Raw genomic sequence first — 19,439 nt, forward strand, 5'->3', positions numbered from 1 at the left:
TAGGTTAATAATACGACTCTAATGCAGTTAATAAAAAGAATTTTATAATTGTATGTAGGAGACTAGTATGCCAGACTTTATCAAATGTCCAGGATATATCTAAAAATGATTGCATTTACGCAATATTAACTTAGGATATTCCATTTTTGATTTTTTCGGACATTATTCACTAAATTACTTAAAGATAGGAAATTCCACAATATAAATATTAAATAATGCACGGGAACTTTTATTTAGATCAATTGATACACTTTGACTTTATATTCCATAAATAGATATAATTGAATCTTTAAAAGTCAAACTTAAATCTTTAAATAGTAATAGTTATGAATTCAGTGATGCGTTTTGATAAAACAATATAGCAATAATGTCAATGTTGCAGAAAAGTAATTTTTGTGTTGTAGTGTGTTTAATATTATTTACGGGACAAGCTTATGCTTTTGAGTATGTTGTATTTAAAACTGCCCCAGTTTTTAAACCTTCAATTGTTAAAAGGGTAAGTTATTTCTTTTCATCATTACCATAATCATCAGTGATACTACAGCTTTACTTGCACCTCGATCTTCCATAGTATGTTTCTGTCCCTTACCAGCCTTTGACAAATTGACATCGATTCTCCTCGAATCCTGTCCTGATGTGTATATCATCCTTACATCTGTTAAAGTGCTTCTATTTTGTATTTGCCTTTTTTCTATTGTCATTCCATTTCCTGTGCAGTCGGGCGATACTTCTTCTACAACTTGACGATTGATCCGTTGCTATTTTAACAACTCTTGTATCCACCATTCTACTGATGTGATTGTTTTATTCTTTTTTTTCTATTTAGCGTCCACTCATTTATACCTTTTACATTACATTCTATTCTGAGCATTCTCATTTCTGCCGTTTCCAGCATTATCTGTGTTTAAGCTGTTTCGGGTCTTGTTTCTGATGCGTATGTCCTTATTGGTCTTATACTGACCTTAAAGATTCTTGATTTCATCTCACAATTTATGTGTCGGTTTCGCAATATAGTGTTATGAAGTAATAACACTATATTGCGAATATATAGTGTTATTCTATATATTCTGCTAATCCTACTCTTTGTACTTGTTCCTTTACTTCTTTTACGAGCCATAAAAACGATATGTTGGAACAAGCCGTTATTTTGCGAATATAATGCCAATTTGTCGAAATCTTTTATTTAATTTTTTTTTAATTGTAAATATGAAATTAACAACATTTTTATGATGTATGGAATTATTTTTGCGCCTTAATTATATTCATTATATTTAAAGAAGGCTTTGAAATATACGACTAGGTAATGCGTTGTCAACAATAATTGTCACACGTCATTTGAATATGAATAATTAACAACCGTCAGTTTCATTGTAAGTAAAATATAATAATGGCACGTGGAAAATCTACTGGACCAAAAGTTCGAGAAATTATTATTCATCAGTACCATAAAGGAAAACAATACGTTAAATTTCCAGCGAATTGACTGTTGCAAGAACTTCTTCTTCTTCGTCTAGCCATTCACGTCCACATCTGAACATAAGCCTCTTCAAGTCTTCCTTTCCATTGTTTTTTATTGTACGCTACTTGTAGCCAATTTTTCCCGGCAGTCCTTTTCAGATCATCTGTCCATTTCATAGGAGGTCTGCCTCTGGGTCTTTTGTGTTGGTATGGTCTCCAGGTTAAAATTAATCTGTGCCATTTGTTTAGATCTCTCCTAGCTACATGTCCAACGTATTCCCATTTCAACTTTAATGATTTTTGCACCACATCGGTGACTTTGGTTTTCTGTCTTATCCATGTGTTTGTTTTCTTGTCCTTAAGTGATATACCTAGCATTGCTCTTTCCATCGCGTGTTGAGTGACTCTAAGTATATTCTTTTTTGTGATTGTCCATGTTTGTGCTGCATAAGTTAATATCGGAATAATGCATGCATCAAAAACTTTAGATCTAAGATGTAATTGAATTTGTTGATTTCTGAGTATATAGTTCAGTTTACCGAATGCAGCCCAAGCTAACTTTTTTCTTCTTTTTATTTCTTCAGTTTGAATTTCCCTATTTAGTATTATTTTTTGTCCTAAGTATATATATTCTTCAACTTTTTCTATAACTTTATCGTTTATTATTGTCACGGTGTCTTCGGAGTGCATGACTTTTGTTTTGTTTAAATTCATTTTCAGTCCTATTTTAAAAGATTCGGTATGTAGTTCTAAAAGCATGGTTTGCATTTCTTGTAGGTCAGTAGCTATCAGGATTATGTCATCTGCAAATCGTAGATTACTGAGGTAGCGGCCATTGATGTTTATTCCCTTATATTTCCAATTTAGGTTGTTAAAAACGTCCTCCAAAACTAAGGTGAACAGTTTGGGTGATAAAGTATCTCCATGTTTAACTCCCCTGTTTAATGGTACAGGGTTCGTGTGTTCATTTTCATTTAGGTAGTATGTAGCTGTAGCTTGGTTCATAGATTCTTTTATTAAGTTAATATATCTGCTGTCTATTCTACAATTTTGCATTGCGTTTATTACGGCCTTGTGTTCTATGGTATCGAAAGCTTTTTCGTAGTCTACAAATGCTAGAAAAACTGGAAACTTGTATTCGTTACATTTTTCTATTAATATTTTTGTGGTTAACAGGTGATCGGAAGTTGAATAGCCTTTTCTAAAACCTGCCTGTTCATATGGTTGGTATTCGTCTAATTTCCTTGTTAGTAGAGTAGTTATGACTTTGGTGAGTATTTTAAACAGGTGTGATAGTAGGCTGATGGGTCTGTAGTTTTCCAATTTTCGACTATCACCTTTCTTGTGTAATAAGATTACTTTAGAGTTGTTCCAGCTCTTAGGGACTTTGCCCTGATGTAAACAACTGTCCACAAGCTTAGTTACAATTGCAATTAGTTCCTTACCTCCTTCTAATATCATATCTGTGGTAATACAAAGTCTCTTGCAGCTTTATTTCTCTTCATGTTTTTTAATGCTGTAGTTACCTCTGAAATTGTTACTTTTGGCATTATTTCTGATCCAACATTTTTTATTAATTTCCGTGCTGGTCTGATCTCATCATCTTATTGATGTGTTCTGTAAAGTTCTGTGTAAAATTCTTCTATTCGTGTCAGTATGTTTTCTCTAGTTGTGATTTCATTTTCGTGTTTCATTAATGATATCATCTGACGTCGTCCTAGTGTCGGTCTGTTGCAAAAGTAGTTGCAACAACTACTGTGTTTAATATAATTAAGAAATATGGTGGAACTACCAGTATTGATGTTCGCAGCAAAAGCTAAGCTTGCCCAAAAGCAGATTCTCAAATGAGTGTATTAATTAAAATATGTAAGTCGGAAAAAAGAAAGTTACACTACGAGAAGTGCTAGGCCGAAAAGAGAAACTGGGATGTTTCCAGAGAATGCTGTCGTAAATATATCTACAAAAGCGGTGTTAGTTTTTATGATGTATGTTTCATAGGTTCTTCTTTACGATATATTTTTTTTTATTTTTTGGTTTCTTTTTCGAGTATGCCAAAGAAAAACCATTGTTGACAGAAACTCAAAAAAGGAATCGTTCATTTGGGCTAAATCAAAACTTTTGTGGACCAAACATAACTGTGAAAAAGTTATCTATAGCCACGAAAACAAATTTGATGTCTGTGTGGGAGATTACCGAAAGCATGTGATTCGGGAAAAAACAGAAGCATTCCATAAGGATCGTGTCAAAAGAACTGTAAAGTTTCCATAGGGTGTCATGATGTGGGGTTGTAGGCTGGCCAAAGGGGTGAGAACTTTACATTTTATTAAAGGCATAGTCTATTTGATTTCGTACTGTGTGATCTGGAGTATCCTGGGGAGATTTCCACGTATATAGTCGTCTTGGAGGAAGATCATAAAAGGTGTTTGTCACTACGAGCTGTTCTTCAGTTGCAAATTCAATCAAACGGTCTCCGCGTTCATTACGTTCCCCTAGACCAAAGGATCCCACTAAATTTCCACTTTTTCCTTTGCCAACTTTGGCATTAAAGTCTCCCATTATTAATATTATTTCGTTTTTCCGAATCCTTTTGACAATATTAGTAAGGTCATTGTAAAATTCTTCTATGATTTCTTCTGGGGCGTCCGCTGTAGGAGCGTATACTTGAATAATGTTTGTTTTTATGGGAGTTGTGTTCGAAATCTGTGTACGAAATCAAATAGACTATATTCTTATTAACAAACGATTTAGAAACTCTATAACATCTGTTAAAGCGTACCCGGGATCCGACATAAATTCGGACCACAATCCACTTATCGCCAAAATGAAACTTAGTTTAAAGAAAGTTCAAAGACCAAAAATTATGAAGTACGATATTAACCAACTGAAAAATAAAACAGTAAAGGAAAAGGTACAAAAACGCCTAAAAGAAAAAACGTGGGCTCGTACAGAAAAACCATGGGCCCGTACAGAAACAGATAACACAGATGTAGAACTAGAAAATTTGCACAAAGTAAGTCAAGAAATAACAGAAAAATACTTAAAACCTGAAAGAACAAATAAAAAGGAATGGATGACGGAGGAGATTCTATGTATGATGGAAGACAGAAGAACCGCTAAAGATAATAAGAATTACTACAACAACATAAATAACGAAATAAAAAGGGCTATTAAAATAGCAAAAGAAAATTGGTTTAGCTCGAAGTGTACAGAGATAGAGTCATTACAACAAAAACATGATTCATTTAACCTCCATAAAAAGATTAAAGAAGCGGCAGGCTTATATAAACACAAGAACACTGGATTCCTGACAGATAATCAGGGAAACATAGTACTGGAAATAGAGCATAAAAGAGATATTTGGATCAAATACGTGGAAAAAACTTTTGAAGATATACGAAGTAACACTGGTATTACAACAAACACCAATTGCGAATCTGGACCACCATTTACAGTCGAAGAAGTAAAATATGCCATCAAAAGCACCAAAGATGGTAAAGCAGTAGGCCCTGATAATTTTCACTCAGAATTCTTAAAACTTATGGACTATGATGGCATAAAATGGTTGACAAATATATTTAACAGTATATATGATACGGGCGTGGTTCCCCAAGAGTGGTTAGTGTCAACTTTTATAAATCTTCCAAAAAAACCCAATGCGAGAAAGTGCGAAGACTATAGAATTATAAGCCTTATGAGCCATTTACTTAAAACATTTCTAAAGGTCATCCACAAAAGAATATATACAAAATGTGAGGAACAACTAACAAGAACACAATTCGGATTTCGTGATGCTCTGGGAACACGGGAGGCCCTTTTTGCTGTACAGGTGCTATTTCAGAGATGCAGGGATGTGAATTGTGATATATACGTATGCTTTATAGATTACCAGAAGGCATTTGACAGAGTAAAACATGACAAATTAATGACTCTAATGTAAGAAATTGGAATTGACAACAAAGATCTTAGAATTATCAGAAACATTTACTACAATCAAACGGCCAAAATCAAAATAGAAGACCAGTTAACTGATAAAATTGCAATAGAACGTGGAGTACGACAGGGCTGTATTTTGTCTCCATTGTTGTTCAATATTTATTCTGAATGGGTATTTAAGGAAGCTTTAGACGGTTGTGCGAAAGGAATACAAATAAACGGTGAATGGTTGAATAACATTAGATATGCAGATGACACTATAGTTTTTGCCGATAATCTGAATGACTTACAGATATTAACAAATCGCATAACAGAAGTCAGCAACAGATACGGACTAGCTCTTAACATAAAGAAAACCAAATTTATGACAATTAGTAAAAAACCAATACTAAACGCTCAACTTACAATCAACCAACAGAATATCGAAAGAGTCGAGCAATATACATATCTAGGCACCAATTTAAATAGCCAATGGGACCACTCAACAGAAATTAAACAGCGAATAATAAAAGCAAAAGCAGCATTCGTTAGAATGAGAACTATTTTCAACAGTCGAGACATATCATTAAAAACAAAATGCCGTCTATTGAACTGCTACATATTCACAGTTCTGCTCTACGGAATGGAAGCATGGACACTGACTGTTGCATCTATGAATCGGTTCGAAGCTTTCGAAATGTGGTGTTATAGGCGCATCTTACGTATATCCTGGGTTGACAGAGTTACTAATGTGGAGGTCCTGCGTAGAATGGGGAAAGAATGTGAAATTCTCATGACCGTCAAAACTAAAAAGTTGGAATATCTAGGTCATGTAATGAGAAATCAAGAACGTTACGGCCTTCTCCAGCTGATTCGTCAAGGGAAAGTAAATGGTAAGAGAGGACCGGGAAGAAGACGCATTTCCTGGCTTCAAAATTTGCGAAAGTGGTATAACACGACTACCAATGAACTGTTCCGCGCTGCAATAAGCAAAGTGAAGATAGCCGTGATGATCGCCAACGTCCGGAACGGATAGGCACTTTAAGAAGAAGAAAGGCATAGTAAACGCAGCCAAATATCAAGATATTCTTGACCATTCGTTTCTACCAAGTGTGGAAAAGTTATATCCATACGGGGATTTTATATTTCAGCAGGACAGAGCCCCATGCCATATGGCTAAATCTACCAAAAAATGGATGTTTCCGTTACTTGTTTCAATAATAATTCCATAGACATTCCGTTTACATCTTATTGATCTGATTGTTCCATCTTCATTTTGCTATCAATATTGCATCGTCTGCGTAACACAGAATTTTAATTTCTTTGTATCTTTATGACTTCATCATTAATTAAATTAAATAGCATAGCGCTTAGTAAATCCCCCCTATATAGTCTGTATCTATAGGTTCCGTAATTTGTCCATCTATTCTGACTTCCATATTATTATTTTGATGGACGTTTTCAACTGCCTTTATAATACCCAGCTCTTTATTTAGTCCATTAAAATGTAACATTTTTATGCCTTAGCATTTCTTAGAACAGCGATGAGTAACATGCTGCCCGAGTGCCGCTCGCGGCCCTTCAAACATGTTTGTGCAAACTGCCAAGCATTTCCAAAATTATTGAAATTATTATATCGACTTTTTCAGATCAATATATTATTATGAAATATGAAACGTCAATAAACGTATTTTCACCTTTAATTGTGGCTTATTCACATTTAAATAGTCATTTATTAAGAAATACAAATACAACCGAACATAAAATAAAGACACATAAGCTTCGTAAACGCATTGCAAAATTCGAATACTGTTCCTTGGCACTTAATGAGAGTCGCGATATTAGCGATACATCCCAACTGGCTATATTTTTACTTGGTATTAACACCAAATTATTAGACTAAAATATGCTGGTGTCTGATCGGCCTATGGTGGAGCAGTACGGCAAGAGATAAGGGCTTGCGGCTCGATGATACTCCTCCATAGATCCCTACCGGAAGGGCGTCACGCCTAAAATAAAAAAAATCGACTCAAACTTATTTTGCGAAAGTCTATCTCCTGTTTCAAACTAAAAGGAGTAAATTTAATAATATTTATTGTACAATTATTATCCTCATTATTGAGTTTGAAAAAAGTTTTGTTTTTGGTAAATCGGGTGACGTATTACAAATAAATAATGCAACACGTAGAGAGGGGGTCAGAATTTGATTCATTGAAATCGACACGCACCGACTTAACGCGTTCGGTTAACATCGTAGGCATCAATTTCCATAGCGATGCACTAAAACATTATTCAATTAAGTTCGCAACTGCATAACGAATGGATACCACATCTGTCAAAGCAGCTCAAGCAGTAGCATTATTGAGAGAAGACCTGAGCCAGAGGGCCGTGACAAATCGACTAAATTTAAGCCAATCTGCTGTGTCCCGAGTATATCGTCGGTACCAAGATACTGGTGATTATGTCCGCCGACAAGGAGGAAGCCCTAAATGGAAAACAACAAAGAGAGATGATTGATTTCTTGTATCTAAATATCTGAGAAATCGACATTTGACTGGTGCTAATCTCAAAGAAGAGCTTAGAGAGGTCCGAGGTGTGGTTACTAGCGTTTGGACAGTCAGAAGGAGACTTAAAGCAGCCAATCTGACACCAAAAAGGGCAGCTACGAGTCCAAAGCTAACTGCAGCCCAGAAGTAAAGACGACTAGAATTTGCTCGCGAACATCTGGGTTGGGACGACTATCAATGGAGTCAGGTATTATTCTCCGACGAAAGTAGGATCTGTCTACATGGCAACGAAAAGAGGAGTGGAGTCTATAGAAGGCCAGGAGAATGATTTGCTCAATGGTGTATACGAGAAATTGTGTCATATGGAGGCGGTTCTTGTATATTTTGGGCAGGCATTTCCATGGATGGGAAAACCGAGTTGGTTTTCATGCCTGGTGGAGGACGTGGTGGAGGTTTAACGGCGGATCGTTACATAAGAGATATTTTGGAGGAAATGTGGTTCCATACGTTGGATTTATTGGTGACGCCTTTATTTTATTGCATGATAATGCACGATGTCATACCGCATGAGTAACCATCACCTATCTGACTGAGATCGGTATACCTACAATAAATTGGCCTGCGTTGAGCCCGGACATAAATCCAATAGAGTATGTTTTGGATGAGCTTAAACGAAGGGTTCGAAACAGAAATCATGCACCAAGGAGCATAATGGAATTGAGGGCTGCGCTTAATGATGAATGGGAAGCAATGTCTCAAGAATTTATTAGAAAAGTCATCCGATCCATGCGAAATCGACTGGAAAGTGGTATTAGGAATAGGGGTGGTAATATCAGATATTGAAAAATAAAAAAATTAATTACGTAATTGATGATTTCTCTGTTCATTACGTCTTTCTTGGGATAGTTCCAATGATGAATATTTGAGAAACTCTGTTCGTATAGCATATTGTTTTTATAATGTGTCTTCCAAATAATGAAATAGCGGTTTTTGTAAGTTCAATAATAAAGTTACTGTTTGCACATTACATCTTGTTATTTTCATACTTCTTACATTAAAACAGAAGGTGTAATCTCAAATATCGCTTTTGAGTCGATTGTTTTGCACTCAAGTGTATATATATATATATATATATATATATATATATATATATATATATATATATATATATATATATATATTGTTATGAAATTAAAGCTCCTAAACAGTTTTTTTTTATGAATAGTATGAACATAAAACAAAATGACAATATTGAATATACCACATATATATTTAACTCAAACAATTGTATTATTGTTGTTAATTTAATAGTTGAAACTAGATTCAACAATAAGAAAGAAACTAAAAGCAAAAATAAGCAGAATTCACAGACATGTAACAAACCAATAAGGACTATATTGTATCACCAGATTTAATTAATGTTTTCAAAATAATTTTATTATTATTATAATTAAAACCAGTTGGTTTATTATAAACAAATTTAGCATAATAGAAATAAGATTCTTTTAATACGTGAGTTATTATAGCCACTGAGTTATAGTTGGTTGATAAACACTTTTCAATAAAAAAAAAATATATAAAAAAAAATTAAACCAAAAACAATTGTTGATCATGAAATTGATTATGATTTAAACTTAAGTTATTGTTCGTTATATATATATTATATTATTTATGTAAGAGATACTTACAGAATAAGCCAATATAGCCACAACATAAAGATACAAAAAGCAAATATCAAACCACTTCGGATCGAGTGGAAATAAAAACCATAAGTTTGTATTTATTAATTAATTACAATTTTTATTATAATCCAAATTCTAATATATACAAGTCAATAGAATCTTCAACAGTCCTAAAACAGATAAAATATTTAAGTCATTTATTCACAAAGTAAGAAGTTTCAATTTGTTAGTAAACATACAGTTAACATGGATAGAGCTCGGAAAATAAAACGTGTTAGGAGGTGAAATAGGATATATCTCATAAATAAGAGTTCAGAATGATATAATCTTTAATGGACAGGTAATCTGAAGACAATTCTCAGTGATTCAATATCAAAAATGCTTTCAGATAGCTTTAAAATTAAATAAAAGCAAAATAAAAGCAACTAATTCATGTTAAAATTGGTGTATGTCAAATTTGTTAGTAAAAATTTTAATATTTAAATTATCATTTGTTGTAGAAATTATATGTCAAAAGAATGCTTAAATTCTCTAGTATTTGTTTCAATTCATTTCAAAAGTCAATATAGTTCTCAAGATTTAACAATTTATGAAAATTTAAAATATTTTTTATTTTAATCATAAATGTCAAAAATATACAAAAATCCTGTCAGATCTTAAAAAACATTGTCAAAATGCTTGGAGATCTGGTAAGCAATGAAAAATAAAAGATAGAAAATCAATAGTTACGAAGGGGGCAGAAAATTTTTGATTTTTTTCAGCAGTCACAATTTTTCAAAAGTATTTTAAAAAACCTTAAAAAAGTCCTGAATTATAACAAAGTATATTCAAATTACCTTGCCGATAAGAAACCATCGTTTCTGATTAAATGTTAGCAAAGCCTGCAGATTAACAGTATATTTTCCGATAAGGGAATTGTTAGCAGTCATCATAAAGAGGTCCACAGCTACCAGAAAGGTGAGTTTTTCCACTCATTTGAATTCTCGCTGAATTAAGAGACCGTTTGGTGTTTATTTTTGACTGAAGATCATTTAAAATTCATTTTGGGTACTTATAAATATTTCTCAACCATTGGAGAGATAATTCTGATAGTTTTGCGGCCCTAATCCATTAGAAGACGTCACTGAAAGATGCAATCTTTGTTATTGAAGATTTCCATAAAATTTTTAGAGAAGGGATTATCTGAAAGACGAAAGTGAACTTTAATAAAGTTAAACGCAAGTTTTGAAATTTCTTTAGAAATAATCTTACCTTTTTTTTTTAACAGCCTATATCATTCTAAATCATCTTTGTGTTAAAAAACAAAATAATTTGAAGTCAAGTTCACAAAAATTTTATTATCGCTTTTGTAATATTAACCAAATATAATTCACCGTTTCTTTTGCTTACTAAAATCATTAAACAAAACAGTTAAACTAAAAAATTGAAGGATTATAAACCTTTGTTTTCGCTCTAAAAAGATAGTAAGTGAGGTTATAAATACTTTGACAAACAAACACGTATTAGATCTTAGATCAAGTATTTCTTGTTGCAACTTCACAAAACACTAATTTCATATACTTACTTCAATATTGTATTACGTCATAAATCTAAATCCATTCATATTATTATTAAACGGTTAAGTATTGGCTTATTTATTGGAAGAATCTTAAATAATTTTTTTTATATATTATACAAGATATCGTTGTGTAATATTTAATTGATCACTTGTGAATAATTGCACAGTACATTAAAAATAAAACTTCTTGTGTGGTGATTTTTGCTTTATATAATTTTATATAGCTTTATCAAGCAGTACAGGTCACAGAACTCGCTTGAGTTAAGAGTCTGCATGTTCTAAGACAAATAAGTAAAAAAAATTTAAATTCAAAATACAGATTTAGAGAATACAAGGTGAGTAGAATAAATGTTTGTCAAATTTTTTTTATTTTCAGGCGTTCAATAATTTTTATTAAAAGCATTTCTAAATTTAACAATATTACAAATTAATCAACTTAAAAAAATTTATTTTTGTCTTCATAAAGCTAGTCGGTAAATAAGAGCAACTTGTAGTTTTCTTGCATCGGATTCACATATCATAACAATATATATATATATATATATATATATATATATATATATATATATATATATATATATATATATATATATATATATTAACACCAAATTTATTATTACTGAATAATTGTGTCAATGCAACGGACTACAACCGGCAAAGACCTACCTGTACGATGAAGTAAAGTCTGTGTTGGACAATTTTTCAATTTTCTTAGAAAAGATTATTGAACGAACAATGTCAAGCATGGAGATAGGAGTAACAGGAAGACTATTTCAAGACATTAAGAAGGTTAGAATCCTCCAAATTATCATTGTTACAGAGTACAGTTTTAATAAAAGAATTTGAGTCATTGTGTCAAAACGTTAAAAGTACTATTGGAAAGGAAATTTTTTTTGAAATTTAAAGTAACCATGGAAAAAAATATTGGTTACCAGGTTCTTTCTGAAGTACGGCAACCAGCCGTAGGTCGCCAGCTGTAGGTTGCCAGCCGTAGTCCGTTTGAAGAGGTTTACTCTCCGGACACTGGAACTCACTTAAGCATGGCTGTATGTTACCTGAAGTAAAATCTAATTAAAATATTAAACATCATATAATATTATCAACAACATGTACAATCTTTGGTAACACATTACATTTTAAAGGGTTTTTACCCAAATATTTTGGTGGCTCAGGCATGGTAACCTGTATTTTAACCTGATGATGGAACAGTTGTTCCGAAAACGTTCGTGCTTGTAATGTTGCCCTTTTAAGGGTTTTTATAAAATAAAATATACCCACATACAAAGACTAACCTCTTAAAGTAAAAAAAATATTCTATGCAAGTTCTGTACCATGCTATTTCTAATTCGGGATTATAGGTATGATCTTTCAAGAACTATACCGACATTGCAACCTATAAGATCTGTTCTACCACTACCAAAATTTGTAAAATTTCATCTCCAAAAAAGGAATTGTTTCAAAACTGGCTTTCTCCAAACGAGTTTGTTTCAAAACCTCTTTTCTCCAAAAGTTGGCTTCAAAACTCCCTTTATCCAAACAAAAAAGCCAATTATTTAATTATGGACGATAGTTAAATTTCACTCATTGTAAAACATTAATTTCTATAGTCAAATTCTATAATATAAAACTTAAAAACAAACCATAACAGTTATCACACGGATTTAACATGTTTTTAGCTTTTTATGACAAACAAAAAGTTTGAAGAAAGCAAGTTTTGATTCTACAACCACCGACAGATAAATAACCTTCATCACCACAGTATTGATATTTTTAATGCTAAAATCTGAGTCAGGGAGTTCGGGAGCTGGGACAGAGACATCGACCTAAAATATTTTTATTCTTATTTAACTATCATTAAATGCATAATTTAAATATTTTATTTTAACTGTTTTTATAGTGGTAATAATTTTACTTCTAGGACACCAAATCGGATCTTCCGGAAATTAAAGAATTTCTTGTAAACACACATGTATCTAACCATTTTGCAGAAACTAGTGTTACAAACGTAGTGGAAAACCCAGATCATTTTGCTAAGCAAACGACCTTTTCCGTAGTTCTGCCAGAGAGAGCTTTTATTTCAGGTTTTTACATGGAAATCGATGGAAAACAATATAAGGCATTTGTGAAAGAAAAGGATTTAGCTAGAACTATCTTTAATAAGGTATGATATGCTGGATGATATTAGTTTCCAGTTTATTATTTAATTATCAGTTCCGTTTACGTTTTATTTATTATTTTACTTACAAATGAAACAATTAAATCATAAATACTATATTTTGTGTTTTTACTATATACCGATTTAGATTTACAGTTTCTACCATATGGAAAACTGGCGTATCAACTGTCACCAAATCATCAACAATATTTGCTGCTAAAGCAAATAGAAATGTTGGTTCAATAACAATATCAGATAAAAGTGAAACAAATATAACCCTATTAGTATCACTTTCAGCTACGTGTTACGATTCCATCTATTTTCAGCTTCCGTCGTAAGAACTTTCATAAAGATCATTTTATTCAGGATGCTCCTATTGATTGCATTTGTGCTAAAGCTAGATATTCTTGTGGTTGGATTACTAATGACAAGTTTTTATATTTATGCAGGATTTTATGAGGCATGTTAGGCCCAACAAAGAATCATCTGTTCTGTAGATTTTAGACAACGATTCTTCACACTTATCTGTACTAACAGCAGAATTCTTTTTCTCTGTATTATTCCCACAAATTACAATCACTTGACATGTTGAGATTTAGAATTTTTAAAAGATATCTATTAGCTCTTAGCCCAAGATGCATGGATGCGGATTAACGCTAGAATAATAGTGACCATATGATATGATAGGCTTGGAATGAAATAAAGAATGGATTATATTTAACGATACTTTGATAATAATTTCAGTGGTTTTGTCTTTTGGTTTTTGGAATAAAATAAACTTTTTGAATTCCGTTTAATCAAATATTGTTATTTTTTTAATATTCTAAAACTATTTTGAAATTTAAGCTCAATATTGAAGCTTCTTTGGTTGTCCCTTTGTACCCCTACTCTGGGTGTACTTCTAGTCATCTTCTTCCACACTCACACACCACTATCACCACCATGGGTGTATCCGATGGTGGTGAGTAACGTATGATTTTTTAACTATTTCATTATTTTTAATACTCTACAAAAAATTTTCTACTCATTTGTTTTTAGGCTGCAGAAATAGGACAAACTGCTGGACATGTTGCTGTGAGCACGAAAAATTCTAACAGATTCACTATAACGGTCAACATAGAACCACGAAGCAAGGTACTCTTTAAATTAGAATATGAAGAACTATTACAAAGAGAGAATGGACAGTACAAAATTATCACCAACATTCAACCTGGTCAAATTGTTAAAAAATTGAAGGTCACGGTAAGTGTTTACATTTTAATAACTTATGGAATAATGAGACGATTATTTATTGATGACGTGCAAGAGAATATTTAAAAAACTATTTCAGATTTACATATTCACGCATATTCTAAATAAGGTTTGCTCAAAGATAATGAGTTAGTGGATAGCGTGGCAGAAAATTCGATAGTTTTAAATCAAAGAGAAAAATTAATAGTCTCCAGTAATTACATTTTAAGATTGTACAAAACATTATGAAAGAAACCGGAAAAAATTTGACTTACGGTTTTTTAATCACGTAGAATCCATATACTTACGTTTACCTCAAACTTACTTAAAACATCCGGCATGTTTACATCTTCTTTTTCAGTACAACAATAATAACTCAAATTTGTGAGACTAACAAGCTGCTAGCTTGCTTCACTATTTTGTCGTTTTTCTTTTTATGCGTCATTTTATTTCTTCCAGTTTTAATTTTCAGTTTATATGCAAATCCTTTTTCCATTTAGTTTTCGGTATCTTCTTTCTTGATAAAAATAGAAATACTTGCTGCACATTGTGGTACATTCTTTTCTAAAGTCATAATTACCGATTTTATTTTGTACTTTCTTTCTGACCTAGTTCCTTATCTTTCCTGTGAGTATCTGATATACTACATTGAGCAGATACGCACCTCTGTAGTTTTGACTAATTTGTGTACATGTTTTATTTAACTCTTATAATGTTGTCAATACTGTATCTTTCTGTAACGTTTCGTACATCACACGGCTCCTCAGCATGCAGTTCTATCTACCTTTAGCTTGTTTTGTCTGTTTCTTTCAGCAAAATCGGCTTTGTGATTAATTCGTATGAGGTACTCCTAACGTCAATAGCATCTTTGTTTTTTCAAACGTGCTTCACTCTCTGTACAATAAGATGTAGTGACGTTTTCGTAGATAATCCTACTCTACACGCCTATTGTCCCTAATGTATCGGACTTTCAAGCAATATAACACCCAAATTGTGCGTATCGAGCAGTTTTTCTCTAGGTCTCTAGAGTCTCTAGGTTTAGCTATAAAATTTACCCTTATCCTTTCGGTATATACACCAGTCCTAATTTAGGTTTTAGTAGCTTTAGTAGAAGTATTGTGTTGAGTTTGAAGGAGGTGGTCCTATGATAAGACTAATCGGCGTCAAGGAGGGTCTGAACGTCCTGTAATATTGCAAGGTAAGAATGTGATTGACGCCATCTTAGACTTCTTGCTCTCAGAACTAAATGGGAAGGTTTACATTAAGTCAGAGATGATTTAGTTGCAGGTACTTAAGACTACCCTTGCTACAGCAAGGGTAGTCTTAAGAAGAATAGTTTATCAAAGATTACTTAGAATGGGGCTAAGAGCTTACCGTCCGCTTTTGGTGCTACCTTTGAGATCACAGCATAAGGCTCGACGCTTAGAATGGTGCAGAGCTCGATAAAACTGGAATGACCAATGAAATTTGATCTCCTTTAGTAATGAATCCCGGTTTTGTTTGCGTGGCTCTTATGGGCGCATAAGGGTAAGACGTTTTCGGGGTGAGCGAAGAAATATAGACTTTTCTGTTAAACGTCATACAGAAAGACAACCACGCAAGACTACCAAAGAGAATTAAACTACTATTATAGAATAATACCTCAATCAACTTGTCTTATCGTCTATGCTTCGCCTAGCTCAGTCCCTCAAGTGTGAATCCGTATTGTCTTAAACTATGAATTAAACAATGAACATTTAGCTGGTAACAAATAAAACAATGATTTAACTAATCATATTTATTTAACATAAAAAATAATATTTAAGTAGCAAAAACAACCCTGCCTAATGCTTTACATTAAATAAATTTGTAACTAATACTTTCGGCGTCGATGGGCTGCTTGCTTCTAAATGTATGGGGTCTTCAGATTATGTGATTAGGTCCTCCATAGCATGTGGTTAGGTCATCCAGAGCATGTGGGTAGGCCCTACTGACAGCTGCAGTTATTCCATATTATTTCATAAATATATTATATAAAGTGAAGCTTCTAATAATTCCTACCTTCTTTTATAAATTTCAATTACAGATAAAAAAGGATATCCCACCACGAAAGGCGATTGACAGAAAGTAGGAATGGACTGCAATGACAATAAAGTTAAGCACAGATGCCATAGGACGTATGCCTATGATGGAATTAGCTCTTCTGTCAACATAGAACAGAATATTTAGTCTACCGGACAGAAATAGAGAGGGCGAATGTTTATTCTACGGTACAGAAAGAGAGAGAGAGAGAGAGAGGGCGCCAACTACTTTTTGAAGAAAAAATAGAGAAGAAACTGAAGGCAAAGGAATTAATAAATTAATTAAGAAATTAAAATAAAATAACGATTTAAATATAAATTAATAAAGATGTGATGTTTATAACGTTATATACTGCAACCGATTTTACATCACTACCTACAAACCATTACAAATGCGATCTTTCAACAGGATAACACAAGACCTCATGTTATCCAAGCAACTATGGAGTTCATACAAAAATCTGGTAGAGAGACTTTGGAGTGGCCTTTAAGATCAGCTAACTTATCATCCATCGAACATGTGAGAGATATGGTAGGTAGAATCCTAAAACCTTGCCACGTATTTCAGCAAACTTAATCGACCCGTGGTGTGCCATAAGAAAAATCTTGATGAGTATTCCTCAATATGATGTACACTTCTTAATTTCATCAATGCCCTATAGTGTAATTAAGTATATAGAATATCAAGGAGAAGCCACTTATTATTAATTTTTTGACGAAAACGACGTTGCAAATTTGGTTATAATGTTGTCAAATAATAAAATATTTTAATGTATACTTCCATAAATAAATATATAAAAAAATATTTGTGCTTCCAAGTGTTCCATTTTTTTAGGCAATTAGTATATACATATTTACAAATAATTGTTTTCAAGTAGTCAAATAAGAGACATAAAAAAAAGTTTTTTAAATACATTACTAGTTTTTAGCGAGAACTTTATTTAAATATTGTATACATTAATAAACGAACAAATATATTTTAAATTAAATTTTTTGATAGCTATACAGGGTGGGACCCTATATGGATCAATTATTAAAAAACTATGGTTACTAAAATTTCAATAGATTAGATTTCGTGGAATATAATCTATATCTAAGTTCAATTATTTTTAGTCATTGACATTTGAAAACTGGCCATTTTAACATTTTGGACAGTTTTGACATCCAAATGGTTTACTCATTTCTATTCCAACTTTTCATAAGCTCTCAAAATATTTTCAACTGCAAAATACACAAAATACCCGATTTCTGTGCCCCCAGCCCAATAACTGAAAAGCTCGTACTTTGATTGGACTGATAAATGCATTTCAGTGCTAATAAAATCATTAAGAATACTCATTAATCAGATCATTAAGTAGATACTTAATTATACTAATGTCGCACTCCCTTTTGAGATGTCGAAATTGTTTTCGCTACTCTTTCCTATGTTCGCGTGTATAATCAACTGCTCTACATCATCTTACAGGTTTTCTGCGGTCCAAATTTGTTTTTCTCATCGACATGAGTGATATAATTGTGCCAATTTTGTTTTGTTACGCATGCGAAACCGTCGTCGATCAACTGGAGCATTTTCTTCGTTTTTAACAGTGGTATTATGGGTTTTGAACGTAATTGATTTTTAAAAGCATGTGCTGCTTCTAATAGCAAACATTTCAAATAGCACTTCTCAAAAAAACAATGTCTCGTTCCACTAGCAATTCCTTCTTCTTCTCATTGCGCCGTCTCCTTTCGAAGGTTGGCGATCCAAATGGCAATTGTAGTTTTGGAAACTGCTGCGCGAAAGATCTCTGCGGATGAGCGGTCGAACCATCTCCTCAGGTATTTCAGCCACGAGTTCTGGCGTCTTTCTACTGATCTTTTGCCCTGTACTTTTCCTTCCAGTATAACTTGAAGTAATTCATATCTTTCGCCTCTCAGCACATGACCCAAGTATTGCATTTTCCTCTCTTTGATTATTCTTAGTAATTCTTTTTGTTTACACATGCGACGAAGTACCTCAACATTAGTAACTCTTTGTACCCATGGAATCCTCAACATTCGTCTGTATATATACATCTCAAAGGCATTTATTCTTTTTTCTATTTTAGAGTCCATTGTCCAACTTTCACAGCCATACAGTAAGACAGAAAATTCCTTAATTGCAGCTTTATTCAGAGAGTTGTTGGGGAATCTCTCTGTTTATGATGATGATGCATCGCATACGATTGAGTGGAAAATTTAATAATTACAACTTTTACACTAATTTTTTATTCTACTGTGTACATAATATAAAATATTATACTCGTATTGCCGTAAGATGTATTTTATCCAAGTCGATCCTGTGCGATGCTCTCAAGTGAGCAATCAATAGCTGGCGAAGGCCGACAACCCCGCGCGTTTATTTTCCTTAAGAAAAGCATTTCCCCAACTTAGCCGTATTGCACTCTCAGTATGAATTTCACTATAAACTCTGTGATTTTCACTAGAACCATTAGTTATGATCGCTAGTGCAGTATGCCGTATGTATCTAGTGGTATGAGTTTTGTTTCGGAATCATAAAATTACTCCCTGAAAAGTTTTTTCAGGTTCTCTTCATCTGGCACCTTTTAGAGTGAGGGTATACTTATCTAAAAGTCCTTAGAGAAAACTTTATTGAGCTTTGACATTTCTGCTGTTATTTTATCTCTCTCCTCGCAATGCCTTCTTTACGATTTTTTTGCCTTTATCAGATCTATCAGATCTGTATTGTATTCAGTAAGAACTTTGGATAATTCCGCTTACCTGATCTTTTGGCAAAATTAAATTTTCTTCAGACTTTTATCCTTGGATTTGCAATGTTGTTATTCCTTTAGTAGGGTATTTTCGAATAAAGTCTTTGAAAACCGACCTGAAACTATT

The 19,439-nt window shown here is 32.9% G+C and overlaps 1 protein-coding gene across 1 annotated transcript in view; it reads left to right on the top strand.

Annotated features, from left to right (window-relative positions):
• The first annotated feature begins 304 nt into the window (after positions 1-304).
• LOC140445259 (inter-alpha-trypsin inhibitor heavy chain H4-like) overlaps positions 305-19,439 on the top strand; it is a 43,106-nt gene continuing 23,971 nt past the window's right edge. The window contains exons 1-3 of the mRNA XM_072537177.1: positions 305-496; positions 13,036-13,278; positions 14,311-14,514. Coding sequence (XP_072393278.1) covers positions 368-496; positions 13,036-13,278; positions 14,311-14,514 — 576 coding nt within the window. The 5' untranslated portion in view covers positions 305-367. The remainder of the gene's footprint in view (positions 497-13,035; positions 13,279-14,310; positions 14,515-19,439) is intronic.

This window comes from Diabrotica undecimpunctata, chromosome 7 (assembly GCF_040954645.1).
Source record: "Diabrotica undecimpunctata isolate CICGRU chromosome 7, icDiaUnde3, whole genome shotgun sequence".
NCBI classification, from domain to species: Eukaryota; Metazoa; Arthropoda; class Insecta; order Coleoptera; family Chrysomelidae; genus Diabrotica; species Diabrotica undecimpunctata.